Source organism: Desmodus rotundus, chromosome 5 (assembly GCF_022682495.2).
Source record: "Desmodus rotundus isolate HL8 chromosome 5, HLdesRot8A.1, whole genome shotgun sequence".
Lineage (NCBI taxonomy): Eukaryota > Metazoa > Chordata > Mammalia > Chiroptera > Phyllostomidae > Desmodus > Desmodus rotundus.
The window spans coordinates 101,947,640-101,968,868 of NC_071391.1; the positions used below are offsets into that span (position 1 = coordinate 101,947,640).

A 21,229-nucleotide genomic window follows, 5' to 3' on the forward strand; every position below is an offset into this window, starting at 1 on the left:
ACTCACTAATATAAAGGTGGAAGAAAATTTCACAGACAAATTCCAGGTAACCAAGGTAGTAGCAGTCTGGGAAGCTCAAAGGAGGCTCTGCGGAGACAGGATTTCAAATAAGTGTAAGTCCCATGTAATTACCATACTTTTGAATTAAAAAAGCCACATCAGTAATTGCTTTTCTATTACTGTACAATATTTAGTACCACTGCCATTGTGTAACTTATCTCATTAATTGCTGTTGGAAAAAAGTTGGGTAGTGAATAATTAATATGATGTGATAACCAAGGGAGTCCTAGTGCTAAGGAAACAGAGCTTGAAAGAAAGTGTCACTCAAACACAGTCCTGTTAATGAGAGCCTTGAAGTCTGGTGGCCACATGCTAGGAGGTAATGCTCTAGTTCCATCCCCTGCTGTTCTTAGAGGTCAACAGAAAAATCTCTCTGGCCTCATCATGGATGTGGAAAAGAGGTCAAGAATTCTCTCCAGTGGCAGCAAGAAAAAGCTTCCACTTTATCAAAACAGACAGCACTTGGCACATTTATATTTACCTCAGTGAAATACAAATTAGAAATGGCACCAAAAGGTCAGTATGGTACTGGGACAGCAGCCTATGCCTCAAAGAAAGTGGAAGTCTGATGTTTTGCATCAGAATATATATGGTGGGAGCAGGGGCCAGGGGGAGCAGAGTTCAGCCAGATGCCTCCAACCTGCAAATGGTACCTCCCCCACCTGGATTTCCAAACACACCCACATTTTTGATCAAAATATGGTTTGGCCCTGGCTGGGTGGCTTAGTTGCTTGGAGCATCCACCCATACCCCATAAAAGGTTGCAGGTTCTATTCCCGGTCAGGACACATAACCTAAGTTGCAGGTTCAATCTCTGGTCGGGGTATGTGTGGGAATAGCTGATCGATGTTTCTCTCTCTTTAAAATCAATAAAAACATATCCTTGGGTTAGGATTTAAAAATATATATACAGTTTGGGTAGGGTTGCCATACAAAATACAGGGTGCCCAGTGAAATCTAAATTTGAGATAAACAATGAATAATATGTAAAATTAGGGACATACATATACTAAAGAATTATTCATTTTTCCTGTATTGTTATTTGCTAAACTTGGCAACCACGGGTTTAGTGATCTTTCTCATCCAGCCAATGTAAAAATATGTTTGGTGCCAAGCACTGAGGAAACATTCCTGGAAGGTGGTGAATGGACTACTAAGGAAGATGAATGACCCCTGGCAACAGCACTACTATTAAATACTGTGCAGGTGATTTCCTCTTGCAATTTTGCAGTGTCTTCTGGGTTATTTGACAGGATCCCAGATGGAATGACATGTGAGAGGATTAATTATAATTAATCACAGACTGGGAAGTTTGGGAACCTGGGAAGTCATCTTTCAAGTTGCCAAAGCTGTATTTTAAGAGCAATGTAATACAACAGACATTACAATGGAAGAAGACAAAAGTAAAGGGGAGATAAAGTATCATCTAGTCTATTTCAAAGTCGCAAAACTCAGGGTTAAAATACTATCTTTTAAAGCTTTAGAATTAGTTGAAAGGGATGACAAGTGAGCCTACTGACCAGTTTCCCAGTGAAACAAAAGTTGCTTATATTCCAGGACTGAACACCCACCAGCTAATTTAGAACCCTGAAGTGGTCACATAAAGAGATCAGAATTTCTATAAAAATAGGTCTGAGTTGCTTTCCAGTGCAGATATAGAGAATGCCAGTACTGAAGGGTCCTCTGTGCATCCAAAGTAGCTGATCTCCACCCCCTCCCCCCCCAGCTGTGTTCTATTGCATCTGGACAACAGAACAGTGAAAGATGTCATTTAATTCAGCATATCTGGCTTGGGAATAATGTTGGAGTTAACAGAGACACGCCATCCTTGGGGTGTTGTGCTGAAGGAAAGTGCTATCTGCAAACCTCGAGTCCATTTCCCCAGCGTGTGTTCATTGCTATCATTGCCTCTTTTATTCTCATAATACATAAAAGGTAGAAAATTCCTTTGGAAAGCAATTCTTCTCACCCTATTATTAGACCTTTCTCCTGCACTGGCTGCAGCTTACTCTTTTGAGAACAGGTAGGGAGGAGGGAGAAATAGATGAGGTTGACTACGGGCAACATGTTTCACTCAAGACTCCTCTCTGGAGATCGCTCATTGTGGAGAAGTGAACCAATCCCTCAGAAATGTGACCATCATGGAGGGAGTGCTCGGGAAGACCCAAACTTCCTCTAGGAGCTCTGTTCTCTACCAGGGTTTTGGGCATTAAGACTTTCAACAGATGATCTTCCCTGGAAAGCTCAGAGATAAAAATTTTCTGAAGGTGTGACTGGGATGCATTGCATGAAAGTTGAAAAGGGGGAAGGTTAAGACATCAAAATGTTAAACACCAACTAAAGTAATAGCAATGGTGTTAGAAAACAGAAAAAATGTCTACAACAGCTCTTGGAGACTCATCTTCATACTTCTCTTAAGAACTTCCATCAGCTAATGAAGATAAGGCCAGCGGAGGAAGGACTATAGGCCTGGGCAGAATCCACAGGGGCATTTTTTCACACAGTTGTGATACAGCTAAGGGGCTCATACCTTGGAGGAAAGAGAGAGGCCTGGCAGGTCTTGGGCTCACCTAATAGATGAGCTGACATTTTAGAGAACAGGAGGTTCTCAGTGGAGCTGAGATGGAGGAGAGCATTTCAGAAGGAGGCAGCTACTAGCTAAGTCTCGAAGATGGAAGTACTGTGGGCAGCTGCGGGAAAGGAGCCCGAGTAGCATGTGGAAGAGCTATGTGTTACACAGCTCTTACAATCCCCTAAGGCCTGACAAATGCTTCAGTGTGGATAGAGCAAGTATTGTTATCCACTCCACTGCAGATGAGGAAAGGACTCAGAGAGATAAAGTCATCCAGTACGTGTTAAGGCTGCGCATCAGGCACTGTACGAGGCTCCAAGTTGTGATAGGCACCATGAGGCAAGTGGAGAGTGTTGTGGGAGCTGTGACCTGAAGTATAGGTGGGAGTATGCCAGGTGAGCTGGAGGGAGGAGAAGAAGGGGAAAGGAGACTGTTCTAGACAGAAGGGAAAGGGTGTGTGCAGGTGTGGGAGAACTAACCCTTCTGGGCCTGGGGCCACAGAATAAGTCTGTGACAGAGCCAGGGCTGGGAGAGGGAATGAGGAGTCATGCTGGCTGAGCCCCCACTGCTACTGACCTTCTGACATCCAGAGACAGTCTATGTGGCCTCCACTATTCTGGGGCTCCGCTGTACTTGACCGAGGCCAGGAAATCAGGTGACTGATGACGGTGCCCCAAGGAACAATATATGAGTAGGTTCACATTTTAAAGGCCTGTGGAGTTGCTGTAGAGATGTGAGCCAAATTTGGCCTTCATGTTGAAATGTTAGTGAATAGCTAATATTTCTCCAGCCAGCTGGAAGGAAAAGGAAACCTTTAAGAAATATGAGTCTCAGGAAATAACGTTGCCTTGGCTCTCCTTTCGTTGTCACATAAATCTGTCTAATCATGACCACAGCACTTCTCAAGTTTTTTTGTCATCTATTTTAAGTGCAGAACACAGAAGGAGGATTGGAATCCCTAGTACTCCATTTTTGGAGAGAACAGAACTAGGTGAGGAATGTTCTACGAAGCACACCCCTGGTGAACCCATGGTGGGTACATTTTCATTCCTGTGTTTTGTTCAAGTGTGGAGTGAACAAGGAGCACTCCCTTTGATTGTGACTTCACTCTGATGCTGTGATATATATACCAGAGAAAGCAGCCCTGGGTCCTGTGTGCCGTGCTCAAGCCTATGCTGTGTGACCTCATGGCAGGGCTGGATTTTGTTCTATTTTAAGAGGGTTCAGTGGGTGGAGCAAGGCCGAAGCCCTTGGGCAAACAGGCTATGAACAGTGTGCCTTTGATACCAGCTTGGTCTGCCAGGCCCTCTCTGCCCAAGGCCACATTGCCACCCAAAACCTGGGCCTCAGCCAGCTCTAGCTCTTGACCAATCTTGGGCAAGTGATTTGATGACTATAGGCTTCAGTTTCCCCATGCATAAAGTGGAGACAATGGCTCTACCCCAGAGTGCTCTTGTATGCTCTGAGAGGCCAGAAGGCAGCAAAGGCCCTGGACCACATGCACTGGTCAGTGAGGGTGGGTGAGCATTCAGCGTTGTGATCAGCATCCAACAATAGCTAATGATCGCCCATGCCTGCTGCCCTTTTAGGACTACATTAAATAGCTCAATGGCTGGGGCAGTGACTTAAAGAGAATGAATGAGTACCCTGATTCTCTGTGCCTGTGCAGAGCTCACAGCTAAAAGCGCCTTTACATGTGATTTTTGTTCTCTCCTCCCAGCACCAGGATATGGTTGGCTGAATGGGGTTATGGTCTCCAATTTAAGATAAGTCACAGTGGCTCTGGCTCACAGGTCACAAAGATGGCAAATGGGGCCATGGGAGGCCGAGTGGAGAGCTGCAGGCCTTTTGGCTCTTGGCCTAGTCTGGGCTGAGTGGGGGCCCTGTCCGTTAGCCAGACTGTGACCAGCCAGCAGGAGACCTGGTCTGTGAAATGGACAAAGGGGCATGGACTGGCCCTTCACAAGTAGTTGGTTTGGTTTCAACCATTAATCTAACTGATTTATAATTAATTAATAAGCACTGGCATACTAAGTGCTGCCTCTCAGGAGGAGGGGAGCAGTGGGTGGAGAGGGGCAGGAAAACTCAATCCTGAGGCCATGGAGAATTACAGGCAGAGGAGGCAAGGCTGAGGAATCTGCTCAGAATTTGCAGCTCAGGTGGATGTCCCAGAATGACAGGATGCAGATGGCTGGGCTTGGACACTGGCTGACTAGGGCAGAGGGGCGCTGCATTCTGCAGGCCACTGGGGGACATGGTGTGGCTGCTGGATGGCCAGTCATTTGCCTGGGAGCCAGCCCAGGGAAAGGAGTTGGATGGAGTTAGGAAGGTCAGGCTACTCTAGCTGATGGGGAGCACATTAAACTTTCAACAGCAGCAGGGAGCTCATAGGGCTCCAAAATGCAGTCATAAAAGGCCAGCCAGCCAGCCTGGCTGATGCTGGCCCAAGGCTGCCTCTAGGAGGGCGGTCAGAGGAACAACTCATGGGGAGGCTGATTGGGGGAGGCTGGGGAGGAGAGGAGGGGCAAGTCCCTGTGCCCAGGGTCAGCAGCTGGATGGGCCCCTCACTCCAGCTGGCTCTGCAAATCTGAAGAGTGAAATGGCCCAGGAACGGTCTGGGAGGAATTCACTGGGGGAGGGGGGTGATGTGGCGAAGATGGAGGTGCTGACCTGAAAGGCTCTTAAAGCACAGAAAGAAGACTCCAGGCTTTGTCTAGTTTTTTCCATTAAAACGATATTTAAACAAAACAAAAAACAATGGTGGGGTCACAATTTTAAAAACTTCCACCAAAAGCTGCTAAGCAGTTTGGTTTTAAACAAAACGAAACAATTAAAACAAAAAACAACAACGCTAATCTATGTACTGGCTTTAAAACCCTGGCCACCACAGATGTCTCTGCAGCTGGTTCTCTACTTACTAAAGGCATAGACGGGGTGATGTATCTAAAGACAGTGATATCATGTGTTGAGAAATATGCATGTGTATTAAAAATGCATCTTTTTTGAATTTTCTTTTTTTCCTGTAAAATATATTATTTATTGCCTTTGGGTTTCTTTTATGTTCAATTTCCCAGATGGGGTCACTGAGAATGGTGACCACATGCACAAAATTTAAGAAGTGGGAGGGGATTGACTGTAGATTATCTTCAGGTGTAATCAGTGAAAATATTTAACAGAACTGACCACTAATTAACCAACGGTCAGCACATTCACTGCAGGACAGCAGGTGCTTCACTGAGCTTAAGCAGCTGTTCAAGCATGTGTAAGTATAGTTGTACTTCAAGATTACAGTTTTTGAAAAAGGAGTAGACAACAATGACAAATGTCGAAAACTATGCTAATTAAACAACAACTTATTTCTCTTAATTTCAACTTTGAGATATCTTGTTTTGAATAAATTAAAACTTTTTTGGATTCATTAAAAATTAAATGGAGAACAAACAGACACATAATGTGCTGTTGTTCTTGGTCTAGAAGTGACAGTGACGTGGTGGTCAACAAGAGCATGAAGGAGTGACAAAGAATTTCAATAAAAGTAAGTCAGAGTTCTGTTATTTAAGTATTTAAGCTCCAGCAACTTTATCAGCTTAGCCTGAGAGCACGAGTCCAGGAGAAAGGGCCACTGTGTGGATGACCATGTGTCAAAGTAATTTAAAGTATGGTCCTAATTGTATATCACGCCTTCTGGGGGTGTCTGGTTCCCTTTTTCTGAAGCTGGTTAACTCAGGGGGTGTGGACATTAGCTCACAGACCCCTGGCTACAGGAGCAGGGGAGGGATGGTGGGTCTCCCCACCACAGGCAATCACAGTCACTTTTGAGAGGTCTTCTCCACTAGCGGAGAAGAAAGGAAGGAATCTGCAGGCCAGAACTCCAGCACCTCAAATCTGGGAGAGAGAAAACTGCTTCCCAGTCTAGACATGTAAGAAAGGGGACCATCCTGAAGACTGGAATATTAGTATGTGCAAAGATGTACATTGTTTTTTTCTTTTTTTAACCCTCACCTGGGGACATTTTTTCATTGCCTTGAGAGAGGGGTAAGGGAGGGAAAGAAACATTGATGGGAGAGAGGAACATCGATTGCTTGCTTCCTGTATGCACTCGGATTGGGGGACTGAACCCTCAACCTAGGCATGTGCCCTGACTGGAAATTGAACCCACAACCTTTCAGTTACAGGACAATGTTCCAACCCACTGAGCCACACTGGCCAGGGCTACATTTTTAAAAAACTTTTTATTGTGGAGCTATATCAATATATATATAATATAAAATATAATATGTATCAGAAAATTCACCATTTTAACCATTTCCAAGTGTACAGTTCACACTGCTATGCAGTCATTCACCACTATCATTTTTTAAAGAGGTCAAACCCTTTTAAGTCCGCCCAGCTGGAGTCACCCCATCTATTCCTGGAGGCCCGTGGCCATTGTGGGCTCTAATTAAAGGGTTAAAACTCACTTTCCCCCAGAGGCCCCTCTGGCTGTGTCTTCCCTGACCAGACATCAGGGCCATATTAATCCTCAGGCTTCCCCAAACCCACTAAATGATCTTAAAGGGCAGTTAGTGGCTTCATACAACTTACTTATTTCCTCAGAAAGACTGTAACAGTTTCTTCCAGGCTGCACTATTCTATTGTGTAAAATACAAGTTTGGGACCTTTTAAATGTGCGTTATTTACCTGATAGAACTTTAATGGCTTCTCAGGAGCTATTCAGTTTTATTGTGGAAATTAGTGTTAGGGGGGGTTTTAAAAAGCTGATTTTTAGACCTGATAACCTGCATTTGCTCACGATGTTCATGCGGTCTAGGAAGCTAACAGCCATCGAAGTGTAGTGAGGAACACTGAAGTGGCCTCTCCAGAAGGGGCTGTGAGGCCAAGGGTGTCTGTTCCCTTTTGTGAGTATGATGGGCCCAGCAGAGGACAGTGCTGTCCTTCAGCGTTCTTCTCTCTTCTCACAGCCCACAAGCGGCTCTATCGGAGATCCCATGTTATCTGAGAATTCCTTTTTGCTTTTGAAATATGATTATTTACTTTGAAATAATAAAACAAAAACAGTTCATTGGCGATCAGCTGGACAAGGTGTCAGGAAATGCCCCAAGAAGACTTTTCTAAACGTGAAACAGGAAGATCATTTGGAAGAGAGAGTCTGCAGCCTCCTTGCAGGCGTATGTGAGCCTCGCTGAGGACCTGAATGAGCAATAGTAAAGGATAGTTCTTGGGATATATTGACATCATTTTTCTATAACGTTGGCAAGAAAACATGCCCCATACATATTCATGGATTCACTTTTGAAATCCACACATACTCTATATTTTTCTTCTCTTGGTTTTTAAGCTTCTTGGAGGACTTAAAGAGTATCTCATGGTGTCTTGGGGAGTGACTTCTTGGTGGTGCAATAGATTACATTACTATCACGCAGCTAGATGAACAGCGCCCTTCTGCTACTTACCACCTCATTTAATCGGTCCATAAACCTAACAAGGGGGGGCACTCTTATCATCCTGTTTGTTTATGCAACTGAGAAAGTTCACCCGCTCAGGTGGGTGACTACTTTGCCCAGAACAAATCCCAACCCAAGTTTAAGGCTTCAAAATCTTATGACTGCTTCATGTCTATGCTGGAGTTGGTATGTTTTCCCTCCTTACCAAGAGAGCAGAGAGATGAGTGGCATAATTTGGACTGTTGGTCTTTCTTGTTGGAAAGGCATTTGGTAAGTCATTACTGAGCAGTCATTTTGTATACAGAGCTACCTAAAATCCAAGATGTATCCTGTTCTCTACTCCACTGAGACATAAATACGTAAAGGGAGCAGAGGGCAGAAGCATGTCAGCAACCACATGAGGTGCTGAAAGGACAGGAGCTGTGGGAGTCGGATAAGTTGGTTATTTAAGGTTTCTGTGGAAGATGAGGCTTGAGCCCACACATGGGGGAAGCACTGTGGAACTTTAGGCAACTCCCACCCCACCGCCTTGCCTGGGTGGCTGTTGGGAGCTGGCTCCCAGACACCTTTCCCTACATGGCCCATACCCTGAACGATGAAGAGCCTGCTGTTCTTGCTCATCTCCTCAGCCTTGCCTTGCTTGGGCTATTCTTTCTGCAGAGAAGGCTGGCCCTTCTCTTCTCCATCCTGGGGACCCGATGACACTCACCTGTCACACCCCACCTCAAAGGCCTCCACCCACTCCCCTTTCTCTGTGCTCTGAGAGTACTTCAGTGTTATACCCGTACCCGGCCAGTGACATTTATTTCCTATTAATTTTATGGGGGGTGTGTGGACAGTGTTCCTGAGGCAGCTAAGAGCACTGACTAGAGTCAGATGATTTTGGATGCATTGGGTAAGTTATATATCTCTGGAAACCCAGATTCACTAGGATTTTAGAGTATTTGAAAAATGAAATGAAATGAAACTTCACTGAAAATGTCATCTCTTCCAGGTCTTAATGCTGAATTTCTCCTTCCTAGCTGAGAGGATAGTTGTGAGGATTAAATAAAGTCACACATGTGAAATGCTCAGCGTAGTCTCTGCGTATGACTACTATACTAGGAAGACTGATGCCTGTGTGCACACGTCTACATTTCATATACACGGGTCGTGCAGACGCCTATGTGTCCTCGACCACTGTAAGCTCCCACAGAGTGGGCTCCATAGGAAAGAATTTTTACGTCTTCTGTGGAGACCAGCGTAGGAGCTCAGAACTGTAATACGCACCAAGTGGATAAAGGATAAAAAGAAGCATGAAGAATTGGTGGAGATAAGATGGGAGGGCATTTTAAGTCCTGCAGACACTGTGAAGCCCAAGGAGGGGGAGGAGCCAGAGGCCATGGCCTTCATTCCCTCTTCTTGTAGAAAGCTCTCCATGGCATCACTTTTGGTTATGGATTTCTAATTTAATCCACTCTAGTTTAATTGCAATTTTAAGATTCTGAAGGTTTTTTTTTGAGGCTTTCTTCCCTATTTTTGGACTGATTTGTCAAATAATTCCATTTCCCCCCTCTCTCTATCTGTGTGGCAGTTAATAGTGTTTCTTAATCCTATCCCATCTTATAGGCGTGGACCCTGCTTGAACCCTTAGTGATGAGCCCCTGACTGTCCAACTCTGCCCCTGAGGTGGTCTGCTGCAGCGGTGAACAGCCACAGTTTCAGGAAAGCGTTTTCTATTTTAAGTCCAAAGTTGCCATCATTTAACCATAAAACCTTTATCCATATGTTTATAGTTCTGTCTCCTAATTGCCAGGAACTATGTTAGGTGCTAGGGATAAAAAGATAACTAAGCCAGAAATGTTTTGATTGTTATTATTAGTAGGAACAAAAAAAGTCTTAGTGCAGACTGAGCTAAAACTTAACGCTTTGTCAGAATCTACATGGCACCAGCCACCTGCCTTTGCCCCCATCCAAGCCCGCTCCCATGCTGAGTGATGAAAGATGAGAGGATTATACTCATTGTGAGTCGGAGGACCTGCAGTCTAGCCCCAGCTCTGCCACTTGCTACCCTGTGAATTTGGGTGAGTCACACCACCTTCCCAGTCTCAGTTTTCTTGTCTGTAAAATGAGTCCTTCCTATCTGACAGGGTGATTGTCAATGTGACAGTGCTTCTGAACTCTAAAACTCTTTAAGAAGTTTTTATTTACACAGTATTCGTACCAGAAGAATCTCATTAAGAGTCCCTTGCACTGGAGAGACCAGAGACTGCTATGGGTCTCCAGGGTTGATTTTTACTCTCCAGAAGGTGCCTCCTGGGCATCTTCTAAGTTGGAAATTTAGAGCTTCCTTAAAAGTTCTCCCCACCTTCCTTTGGGGACATGTCCAGTCCTGCTCCTGGATGCAGACCAGACTCAGAGGGAGGTAAAACCTCTTCATTTTATGTTATTCCTCACTTAGTTAATTTCATATTCTCCCTAATGGGAAGAAGACATTTGATGGGTGAGATTTATTTGGGAAAGCAAAGCTGAGAGCAGCAAATGCATGACCCAGCACCCCTCTGGAAGGTGAAGCCCAGAGGGGAGGTGCACGGTTGCTCCCGCTCACCCCTGCACCCCTCTACCAGCACAGCACATGGCTGAGCTCACAGGATGCGCTCAATAAATACTTGTGGCATAAATGAATAAATCAATGGTAGTTGTTTGGGCTTCAATATAAATGGATCCTGGACCTGAAATATTGCCAGATGGGCTGACAGGGTACAGTCTGGTGATGTATCTTCAAAGCTATAAAAATGCAGCCATTTCTGCAGTCACAGGATGACATTTCAGAAGATGATTATATGCACAATTTAACCACATGGCCGTTCATGCCCTCCAAGTGCCATCGCTCCAACAACTGTTCTCACGTTGGCTTTCTTGTTCATTTCTTCTTTTTTTTTAAGTTAAGCACAATTCCGCCCCCTCCCCCAGCTCCTCATATTTCTAGCTGAACATGATTTATTCATATGAAATTAGGCTCCATTTTTATAAAACCCAAGTTACTGCAAATGATGCTTGAGGTTTCACAGCAAATATGAATTCCTGATCGGCTGCAATAAAGCATCTCTGCTCGCTCTGCAGAGGTTCTGTCTCTCTGAGACAGATGGAGGCAGTCCAAGGGGATGATTAACTTCTGAGTCCTCACAATGTCCTCGCGCTCATCTTGCCCTAGATTTCAAGATTGACCCCCAGCTTCTCTGCAAATGCACAGTTGCTCAACTTGATAAATCATAGAGATCCTTTTTTTTGATCACAGTTATCTGCTATTTACTACTTAGGAAGGGAAGTTAATCATATCCAGAGGCACTTCATATGCTGCACACACATCCTTCCCTTTCCTCCAGCACTCTGCATATTTTCCACATTCCTGGCAATGCGGTGCTTTCCCAGTGCAGTGTGGCTACACTAGACACACCTTTGTAAGTGAGCCTCAGGGCCATGTACCCTTGTTTTCCTCTGCCTCTCTCTACCCCACCCAACACAATCATCCATAGGAAGAACAGACACTTAAGAGGCACATTGTAAGGAGTAAGTAGAAAGCAGTGTCCCTTTGCAAACTGAGGTTTTCTTGTAACTGGCTTGTTTACCATATTGAGAATTTTGCTCCCTCTTCTTGCCCTGGTGCCCTGGTATGCCAGCTAATACTCAATGGCATAAAATAGATGAAACATTCTCAAGCTGACGGTAGGAAAGAATGAAAAACAGGCCATTCCACCTCCATGTGACCCTTCCAGTTGCTGCAGGATGGCAAGTGGGTTGGGCTGAAGCCCAGATTCGCCTTGCCACTGGATTCCATGTTGACCTGTGGACACTCTAGCTGTTTTGGCTGAATCATAAATGAAGCCCATCCAGACAAAAAATCAAGCAAGGCCAAAGGTTTTCTTTGGGGTTGACCACAGATGATTTTTAAATTTAGGTAATGAAACATACCCTAGTTTAATTTATAAAGGTTGTGTATTGATTATTATGGACTCACTAAACTTTAAAGGTGATAGAAAATGACTTCTGTCCTTGGATAAATTAATATTCTCTAATTTAAGAAACTAGAAAAATATAAATCCAATTCATTCAGTACGTGTTTTAAGTCCTTATTTTGAAGGAGGTTTTTAAATTGTACCTCCAAATGATTACAGATGATTTGCACTTATGGAAAAATTATGGAAATTTTAGCCCTGAACCAGTGCAAAACAGAACAGGAGAAACACAGAGAAGAGAGTGCTACACCACCATGCTGCTAGAATAGCAGAAAAAGTCATCTCATTACTATGAAGTGAGCCAACCTACCTCAATTTTGAACAGAAAAACTGTTATATTGAAGGGGGGAAGGAAATGCTTTAGTACATTTAAAGACAGAGAAATACCTAAGAGTAATGACAACGGGAGCCTCTGTTTCTCCATGTCTAGGGGATGGACCTTTTTTCTCAGTGTTCTTCACTTCGCAGGGGCTGACATGCTAACTTACTGGTTGTTAGCTATTGGGCTTGACTGGGGAGGAATTGGAGAGAATATTAGAACAAAGTCGAAGGGAATGGTGTTGCTCATCATGAAAATCCATGCACCATTTTCTGCACAGGACAGGGTGATGTATATTTTGGGAAGAAGCCTCAGAATGTATCTGTCACTCCTGGTTTCTGATTTCTGATTGTATTTTGCAACCAAGTATTCAAAGGGAGTCCAGACTTTCCTCAAATAGGTTTTGATTTATTCTACCAGAGGTCATAATGACACTTTGCATCCACATATGTAGCTTTGTTCAAATATAATTTATACAGCATAAAGTTTACCCATTTAAAGTATGAGAGTCAAAGATTTTTAGCATATTTATAAGGTTGGGAAACCATTACCAGAATCTAATTTTACAACATTTTTCAATACCCTGAAAAGAAACCTTGTCACCATTGGCAATGGCGTAATATTGTAAACTGAGGGCTTTCTTTTGCTTCTCAGTGTATTTTGTTGAAGGAATCACTTATTTAAGAAACCAAAGGGGAAAAAAGGAATTACTGTGTCAGTTTTGAATGTTTGGTCCAGAGTCTCTCCTCCTTTTACCAACAGACTCAGAAGCACTACAGTCATGAGCTTTTGTGAGAATCCCAGTAGGAAGAGCATAAAGTCACGTGGCAGCCACTCTTAGCACACAGGCTTGTGTGGTTGTGATGGGGCAGGCTTTTCACTTGCAATAAACATACTGGGGCTCAGCCTCCCACCAGAGAAAACGCTTCTCACCCATGCGCACAGGGAATTTGCCCAAGTGACAGCTTTTACCTTGGAGAAGCTGAACTGATCTCGTTTACACTGTCAATTATTGCTCATTCCACAAAAAAAAGAACTGGAAAGAAAGGGAGAGTGGTGACAGTTCACTAGGTGTCATGGAGGTGCCCACCAGCCAGCTAGGGGAAGAACACTGCTAGCTGCTTCTGACACAGTAAGAACCTCAATTGTGGAGAGACACCGGGACTTCATCTTTTTTAAAACCTCACCTGGGACTTCCCGCCAAGATGGAGGCGTAGATAGACACACTGTGCTTCCTCGCACAACCAAAAGAAGAACAACAATTTAAAAAAAAGAACAACCAGAACTGCCAGAAAATCGAACTGTATGGAAGTCCAACAACCAAAGAGATAAAGAAGACACATTCATCCAGACCGGTAGGAGGGGCGGAGATGAGCAGCTGGGCAGAGAGGACTTGAAAGGTGGCGGCTGGAGGACTGGGGTGGGCAAGACAGTGGCTGGCAGACCCAGTGAGGCAGGGGATTGTGGAGTGTGGCGGGCAAGGCTGCAGCTGGTGGACCTGGTGACAGACTGCGCAACCCAGAGTTCCAGCGTGGGGAAAGAAAGCCTCAAACCACCGATTGAAAGCACCTATGGGGGTTGAGGCGTCAGCAGGAGAAACTCCCAGCCTCACAGGAGAGTCCATTGGAGAGACCCACAGGGTCCTAGAACATACACAAACCCACCCACCCGGCAAGCAGCACCAGAAAGGTCCAAATTGATTGTGGGTAGAGGGGGGAGTGACTGCAAATCGGCAGAGAGTGGAGCAAGCGCCACTGCTCCCTCTCGGCCCCACCCCCACATACGGGTCACAGCACAGCGACCAGCGTTACCCCACCTTGGGGAATACCTAAGGCCCCGCCCCTTTACTTAACAGGAGCACCAAGACAAAAAAAATGGCCCAAATGAAAGAACAGATTAAACCTCCAGAAAAAATACAACTAAGCAACGAAGAGATAGCCAACCTATCAGATGCACAGTTCAAAACACTGGTAATCAGGAAGCTCACAGAATTGGCTGAATTTGGTCGCAAATTAGATGAAAAAATGAAGGCTATATTAAGTGAAATAAAGGAAAAGGTACAGAGAACCAATAGTGATGCGAAGGAAACTGGGATTCATATCAATGGTGTGGACCAGAAGGAAGAAAGGAACATCCAAGCAGAACAGAATGAAGAAACAAGAATTCAAAAAAATGAGGAGAGGCCTAGGAACCTCCAGGACATCTTTAAATGTTCCAGCATCTGAATTATAGGGATACCAGAAGTACAAGAGGAAGAACAAGAAATTGAAAACTTATTTGAACAAATAATGAAGGAGAACTTCCCTAACCTGGCAAAGGAAATAGACTTCCAGGAAGTCCAGGAAGCTCAGAGGGTCCCAAAGAAGGTGGATCCAAGGAGGAACACACCAAGGTGCATCATAATTACATTACCCAAGATGAAAGATAAGGAGAGAATCTTGGAAGCAGCAAGAGAAAAGGACACAGTTCCCTACAAAGGAGTTCCCATAAGACTGTCAGCTGATTTCTCAAAAGAGACCTTACAGGCAAGAAGGGGCTGGAAAGAAGTATTCCAAGTCATGAAAGGCAAGGACCTACATCCAAGATTGCTCTATCCAGCAAAGCTTTCATTTAGAACGTAAGGGCAGATAAAGTGCTTCCCAGAGGAGGTCAAGTTAAAGGAGTTCATCATCACCAAGCCCTTATTATATGAAATGTTAAAGGGATTTATCTAAGAAAAAGAAGATCAAAAATAGGAACAGTAAAATGACAGCAAACTCACAGTTATTAACAACCACACCTAAAACAAAAACAAGAGCAAACTAAGCAAACAACTTAGAACAGGAACAGAACCACGGAAATGGAGATCACATGGAGGGGGTTATCGATAGGGGAGTGGGAGGGGGAGAGAGGGGGGAAAGGTACAGAGAATAAGTAGCATAAATGGTAGGTAGAAAATAGACAGGGAGAGGGTAAGAATAGCATAGGAAATGTAGAAGCCAAAGAACTTATATGTATGACCCATGGACATGAACTATAGGGGGGAATGTGGGTGGGAGGGGATGTGCAGGGCAGAGGGGAGTGAAGGGGGGAAAATGGGACAACTGTAATAGCATAATCAATAAAGTATATTTAAAAAATAAAAATAAATAAATCCTCACCTGGGAGCGAGGGAGCACACGCTCACTGATTTTAGAGAGAGGGGAAGGAAGGAGAGAGAGGGAGAGAAATATCGATGTGAAAGAGAAACATCGAATGGTTGCTCCTCGAACATGCCCCCGACCAGGGACCAAACCCACAACCCAGGCATGTGCCCTGACTGGGAATCAAACCTAAGACCTTTCTGTTTATGGACAATGATCCAAACAACTGAGCCACATGGGCCAGAGTGGGGGACTTCCTCTTTACATCCTGATAATTCTTTAAGAAACACACACACATGCACACGTGCGCACCCAACCTTAGCAAGTGAAAAAAAAACAAACCCAACCAAAATAAAAAATGGCCTGATTGGTTCTAGAAAGTAACTATAGATCCCTGTTCAACTATTTTTATACAGCAAAGCTGGATGTGAAATACAGTTTGAGTGTGTTAGTTGATTAGGTTTATAGATCTCATTCAATGATAGGAGTCAGGAAAAACAGCCGAAGCACAGAGTAAAAAGTCAGGCACTCAGGACCGTGAATTGGGTGACATGCATAAAGTATTTCAAGAGAGAATCTCATCAAAAGACAGATAGCTCCCGGGGAAATGATATGGAAAAAGTCTGAAGAAAGCATCTCAAAATAAATGAAGTACTTATTGCTGAAAAATGAGCTTAGATCTCAACCAATACCAGAGTTCAGAATTTACTGCGCCATTCAGGCCTTTCCTCCAGTTCCTTGTCTCTTGTTTCATTGAACAACAAGGGACTCTCCACACTTTCTGTGAAATACAACAAGGAGATTTTTGCAGTAATAAACTCCACACGGGCATGACAAATCCAAGCATGCAAAACGTTTAACATCCCAGTTCCCAGACACTTGAGGGACAAAATCCGATTATGAATTATATGTCACAATAAATAGGGCTCAATGTTTCATAAGGCAATTTATAGTTCATAAAAATGACAAAACATACCTGTCAGACAGAGCGTGGAGAGTGGTTCTCTGGGCTGCCTGCTGGAAGGAAGGGCAGAGATGTTTATTTAATATTTGACTTTTAAATTATGTGCTCAATCAACACTTAAAAAAAGACTCATGTCACACACATTTTTGCCATGTGGCCAAACATTAAACTACTAGGAACATAGTAAGAGCTCTGTCATGTTATAAAATGAACATTCCTGAAGAGTTAACTAAACCCTTGTGGTGCCCACCTGCTATCAGGGGTGAGCTTGGGGAGGTGGTAAGTACGGGACTGGTGAGTTTACACAGGTCTCAGGAGACACCCTCTCCCCCACCCTGCAGTCAGAATTATTTTATTTGTAATCCCTGAAATCACTTTATCATTGCTTCATTCTACTTTCCTGCAAGAAAAAAGATCTTTTTTAGTTCCTTTATAGCATCTCTCCCAATAAAGGTGTAATTTTTGACCCAGTTTTCAGATTTATTGAAAAAGTTACCACAATTGTAAGTTGGAACACTGACTGGAAATGTGATATTATGAGATTCTGGATTTTTTTAGGCAATGATTTTGTGACAATTTAAAAAAGTTTTTTAGAGATTCATATCAAAATATTTATGAATACAATTGTATGATTTTGGGATTTGCCTTAAAATAACATATTTGGAGGGAAGGGAGATTGGGTAGGCATGTAAATGAAATGATGTCCTTGGATTGGTAACTGTTGAAACTAGGTGATGAACACATTGTTGAGGATTGTTATGTTATTCTAGACATTTTTATGTGTTTGAAAATTTTCATAAAACAAAAGAAAAGAGAAAATAAAAGGCCTCCATTGCTCCATCAGATTTTCCCAGTTTTGTACTCACTTTCCTTCTATTTTTTGTCCATTTGTCTTCTGTGGCTGAGCACTCTGAGGCTTTGGAAGGCAGAGGGCACACTGAGCTAGGTCTCAGAAGTCATTAATGGGAAGGGACCAATGCATGGCCTGTGGGACCAAGGCTTATGCAGGGTGTGCCAAGAAATAAGAAGTGCATACGGCTTGTTTTCACTTTGCCCATTACACATGTCAAGTTTACTGTTTACCACGGACACAAAAATGTTTCCCATGTTACTCTTCATTACATTTTGATAGCAGACAAAACAGATAGAATCTTCAGATTAGAAAAACATGACCCAGCAGAACCATGATTCCTATCACAGAAATGAGATCTACCCCTGGGATAAATGCATGTCTTGGATCACTCAACCAGTCCAATGCTTGCTGTATTCCCACAACGTGGAGACTATTGCAGAGACTATGGCTCCAGGAAGGATAAAGAAAAAGCAGAGGAAGTAGTCACGGTCTTGGAGAAGCTAAATCCCAGGAAGTCATAATGAGGTCCAGGGATGACTTGAGGAAACTTATGAATTCATATGCAAATAAAAAGATGAAGGGAGGTACAGATATGAGTGAGAGCTAACGGTTGATGGACCATCAGCTTCTCAATCAGTGCCTGGGACTGTTAGCAGGTGCTCAGTAAACATCTGATGAGTGAATGTCAAATGAATGAATCAATTAGGGAATCCTTTCCACTAAGATTTGAGCAAAACTTTAAAGACAGGAGGGATGTGTTCAGGGGGAAAGAGGCATTGGTGATACTGGACTACAAGGTAGAGCAAGGGCTTATTCAGGCCTCTATGTTGTTCTCAACTGCGGCACCCCTTCCCCAAACCCCAAGGGTGTCTGGAATTGAGTAGGGGTGTTTCTGTGTGTTAATAGTGAGGGGGATCACTATTGGCAATTAATGCCTGGGGCCAGGGACACTGAAGCCTTTCAAAGATCAAAAAGGTCCCTTGTACAAGAAGAGTGGTCCCCTTAAAATGACAAGGGTGTTTCTGTGGAGAACACTGCAGCCAAGAAATGAAAGAATCTGACAGAAGTGACATAGGGAATATTAGCTTCTGGGCCTGGCAAATGTAACTGAAACTAAATTAATAACAGGAATGTCAACAATTTACACAAGTGACATAACCACACTGATTCAGGAAAAAACATAAAAATCTGTTGAACTTGGCACTGAAAGTCTTCCATTCTGAGAGTTTTTACCATTCATTTATGTTGTGGGCCTCAAGTGTCAGCTTCCAAACTGCTCTTTCTGCCCTAAATGGGATGATGAGGGAGCTAGTCAGCCAATGTATAGGGTACTGTGGACAATCTATGGGGTTACTGCCCCCTCCTTCTTCCCTGGATTCCAGTGAATTAAGGCCCAAATGCCCTGGCCTTCCCATGCCATATAATTAGTTCAAGAGAGGAAAAATTATCTACAGAGCTATCTCTTGATGAGGACACCTTAAGGCACAGGTGGCAAACACAAGGCCCGTGGCCTGAATCCGGCCCTCCACCTTGTTTTATCCAGCCCAGCACCTTGTCTCTACCCAGCAGCAGTGCTGAGCTCTCGCTTAACTGTTAAGGAGTAGTTACATTTATAGTCCTAAAATTACATTCAGCCCTTTGAAGGCAACTGAGGCTGATGTGGTCCCCTGTGAAAATGAGTTTGACACCTCTGCTTTAGGGAGCAGAATGAGGCAGGGAAAAGAGGTGAAAAGCCTAGGGAAGACTTGGATACCAGGATCCCCTCCCATAGGTTAGAGGATGGGTACTCCTTTCTCCTCTCACCCTTCCCTCTGTGCTCTCCTGGAGGACCAGCCCAGAAGCTTTCACAAAAATCACCGAGCAGGTGATGGGCAGCCATCTTGGTCCCCAGGTTTTGTCTTCTAAAAGTTTCCCTTACCACTTAGCAAGATGGCTTTCATTTTTGGCATCTACACTTGAACAGAACCTAACTCTCTACTCCTGGCTCTGTTTGGCTAAATATACAAAAAGCATTTTGAACTCCCTAAAGGAAAGATGGCATGCATTATTAATTCAGTCACAGCAGAAGGCACTGGAGAATGACTGGAAAATGACTTCCTGGAAATAAAAATTGTAAGAGATGTGACTGAAAGTTCAACGGACATCTTTAACATGGCATCTAAATTTCCCCCTAGCCAGGGCTATCAATATTTTAAAAGTCTATTGACATTTTTCTCTCCTGCCTCCAAATATTTCTTGCTGACTTTTGTGATAAGGAAACACAATGCTTGTTGATGTGCAGCTCATAAGAAAATTATTTAAAAAGCAAAAGCAAAAGCAAACAACAAACAAGAAATTCAGCTGCTGGGCCATCACTGGAGTGGTGCAGCCCAGGTGGTGGGTGGTACCTGCTAAGGATAACCTGACAGGATTGCTGTAAGCCAAGTTCTCAAAGAAGCTGAGCTGGAAGCCTGGAGCAGAGGCTGCTTTCCTTTAGCAGGTGGATGTGATGCTGGGTCCAGAAGGTCCTTGTGTGCTTATATATCGGGCATCCCACCAGTCACTAAACAATGGCTTTCTGGGATCCTCATTCTTTTTTTTTAAATATATTTTACTGGTCATGCTATTACAGTTGTCCCATTCCCCCCTCCTTTATTCCCTTTCTCCCTGCACACCCCCTCCCACATGCATTCCTCCACCTTAGTTGATGTCCATGGGTTGTATATATGAGTTCTTTGGCTTCCCCATTTCCCATACTATTCTTAACCTCCCCCTGTCCATTTTGTACCTACCATTTATGCATCTTATTCCCTGTACCTTTTACACTGTTCCCCCTCTTCCCCTCCTTTTCCTGCTGACAACCCTCCATGTGATCTCCATGTCAGTGATTCTGTTCCTGTTCTAGTTGTTTGCTTAGTTCGTTTCTGTTTCTGTTTTTTTAGGTTCGGTTGTTGATAGTTGTGAGTTTGTTGTCATTTTACTGTTCGTATTTTTGATCTTCTTTTTCTTAGATAAGTCCCTTTTACATTTCATACAATAAGGGCTTGGTGATGACGAACTCCTTTAACTTGACCTCCTCTGGGAAGCACTTTTTCTGCCCTTCCATTCTAAATCATAGTTTTGCTGGATAGAATAACCTTGGATGTAGGTCCTTGTCTTTCATGACTTGGAATACTTCTTTCCAGTCCCTTCTTGCCTGCAGGGTTTCTTTTCAGAAATCAGCTTATGGGAACTCCTTTGTAGGTAACTGTGTGCTTTTCTCTTGCTGCTTCTAATATTCTCTCCTGTTTAATCTTGGGTAATTAGTTATGATGTACCTTGGTGTGTGCTTCCTTGGGTCCAACTTCTTTGGGACTCTCTGAGCTTCCTGGACTTCCTGGAAGTCTATTTCCTTTGCCAGATTGGGGAAGTTCTCCATCATTATGTTTTCAAATAAGTTTTCCATTTCTTACTCTTCCTCTTCTCCTTCTGGCAGTCTTATGATTTGGATGTTGGAACATTCAAGGTTGTCCCAGAGGTTCCTAAGCCTCTCCTCAATTTTTGCATTCTTGTTTCTTTGTTCTGTTCTGGTTGGATGTTTATTTCTTCCTTCTGCTCCAAACTGTTGATTTGAGTCCTAGTTTCCTTCCCTTCACTGTTGGTTCCCTGTACATTTTCCTTTATTTTACTTTTCATAGCCTTCACTTTTTCCTCTATTTTGCAACCATACTCAACTGTTTCTGTGAGCATCCTGATTCCCAGTGTTTTGAACTCTGCATCTGACAGGTTGGCTATCTCTTCATTGGTTAGTTGTATTTTTTCTGGAGGTTTGATCTGTCCTTTCATTTGTGGGTTTTTTTTTTTTTGGTCTCAGCACACCTGTTATGTATAAAGGGTGGAACCCTAGGTACTTGCCAGGGCAGGGAAACCCATGTCACTGTG

At 43.6% G+C, this 21,229-nt stretch overlaps 1 protein-coding gene across 4 annotated transcripts in view; it reads right to left on the reverse strand.

Annotated features, from left to right (window-relative positions):
- AFF3 (ALF transcription elongation factor 3) overlaps nucleotides 1-21,229 on the reverse strand; it is a 571,288-nt gene that overhangs the window by 82,583 nt on the left and 467,476 nt on the right. For all 4 annotated transcript variants that reach the window (XM_053924521.1, XM_071221520.1, XM_071221519.1 and 1 more), the window contains one exon: nucleotides 16,489-16,529. In XM_053924521.1, the coding sequence (XP_053780496.1) occupies nucleotides 16,489-16,529 (41 nt within the window). The remainder of the gene's footprint in view (nucleotides 1-16,488; nucleotides 16,530-21,229) is intronic.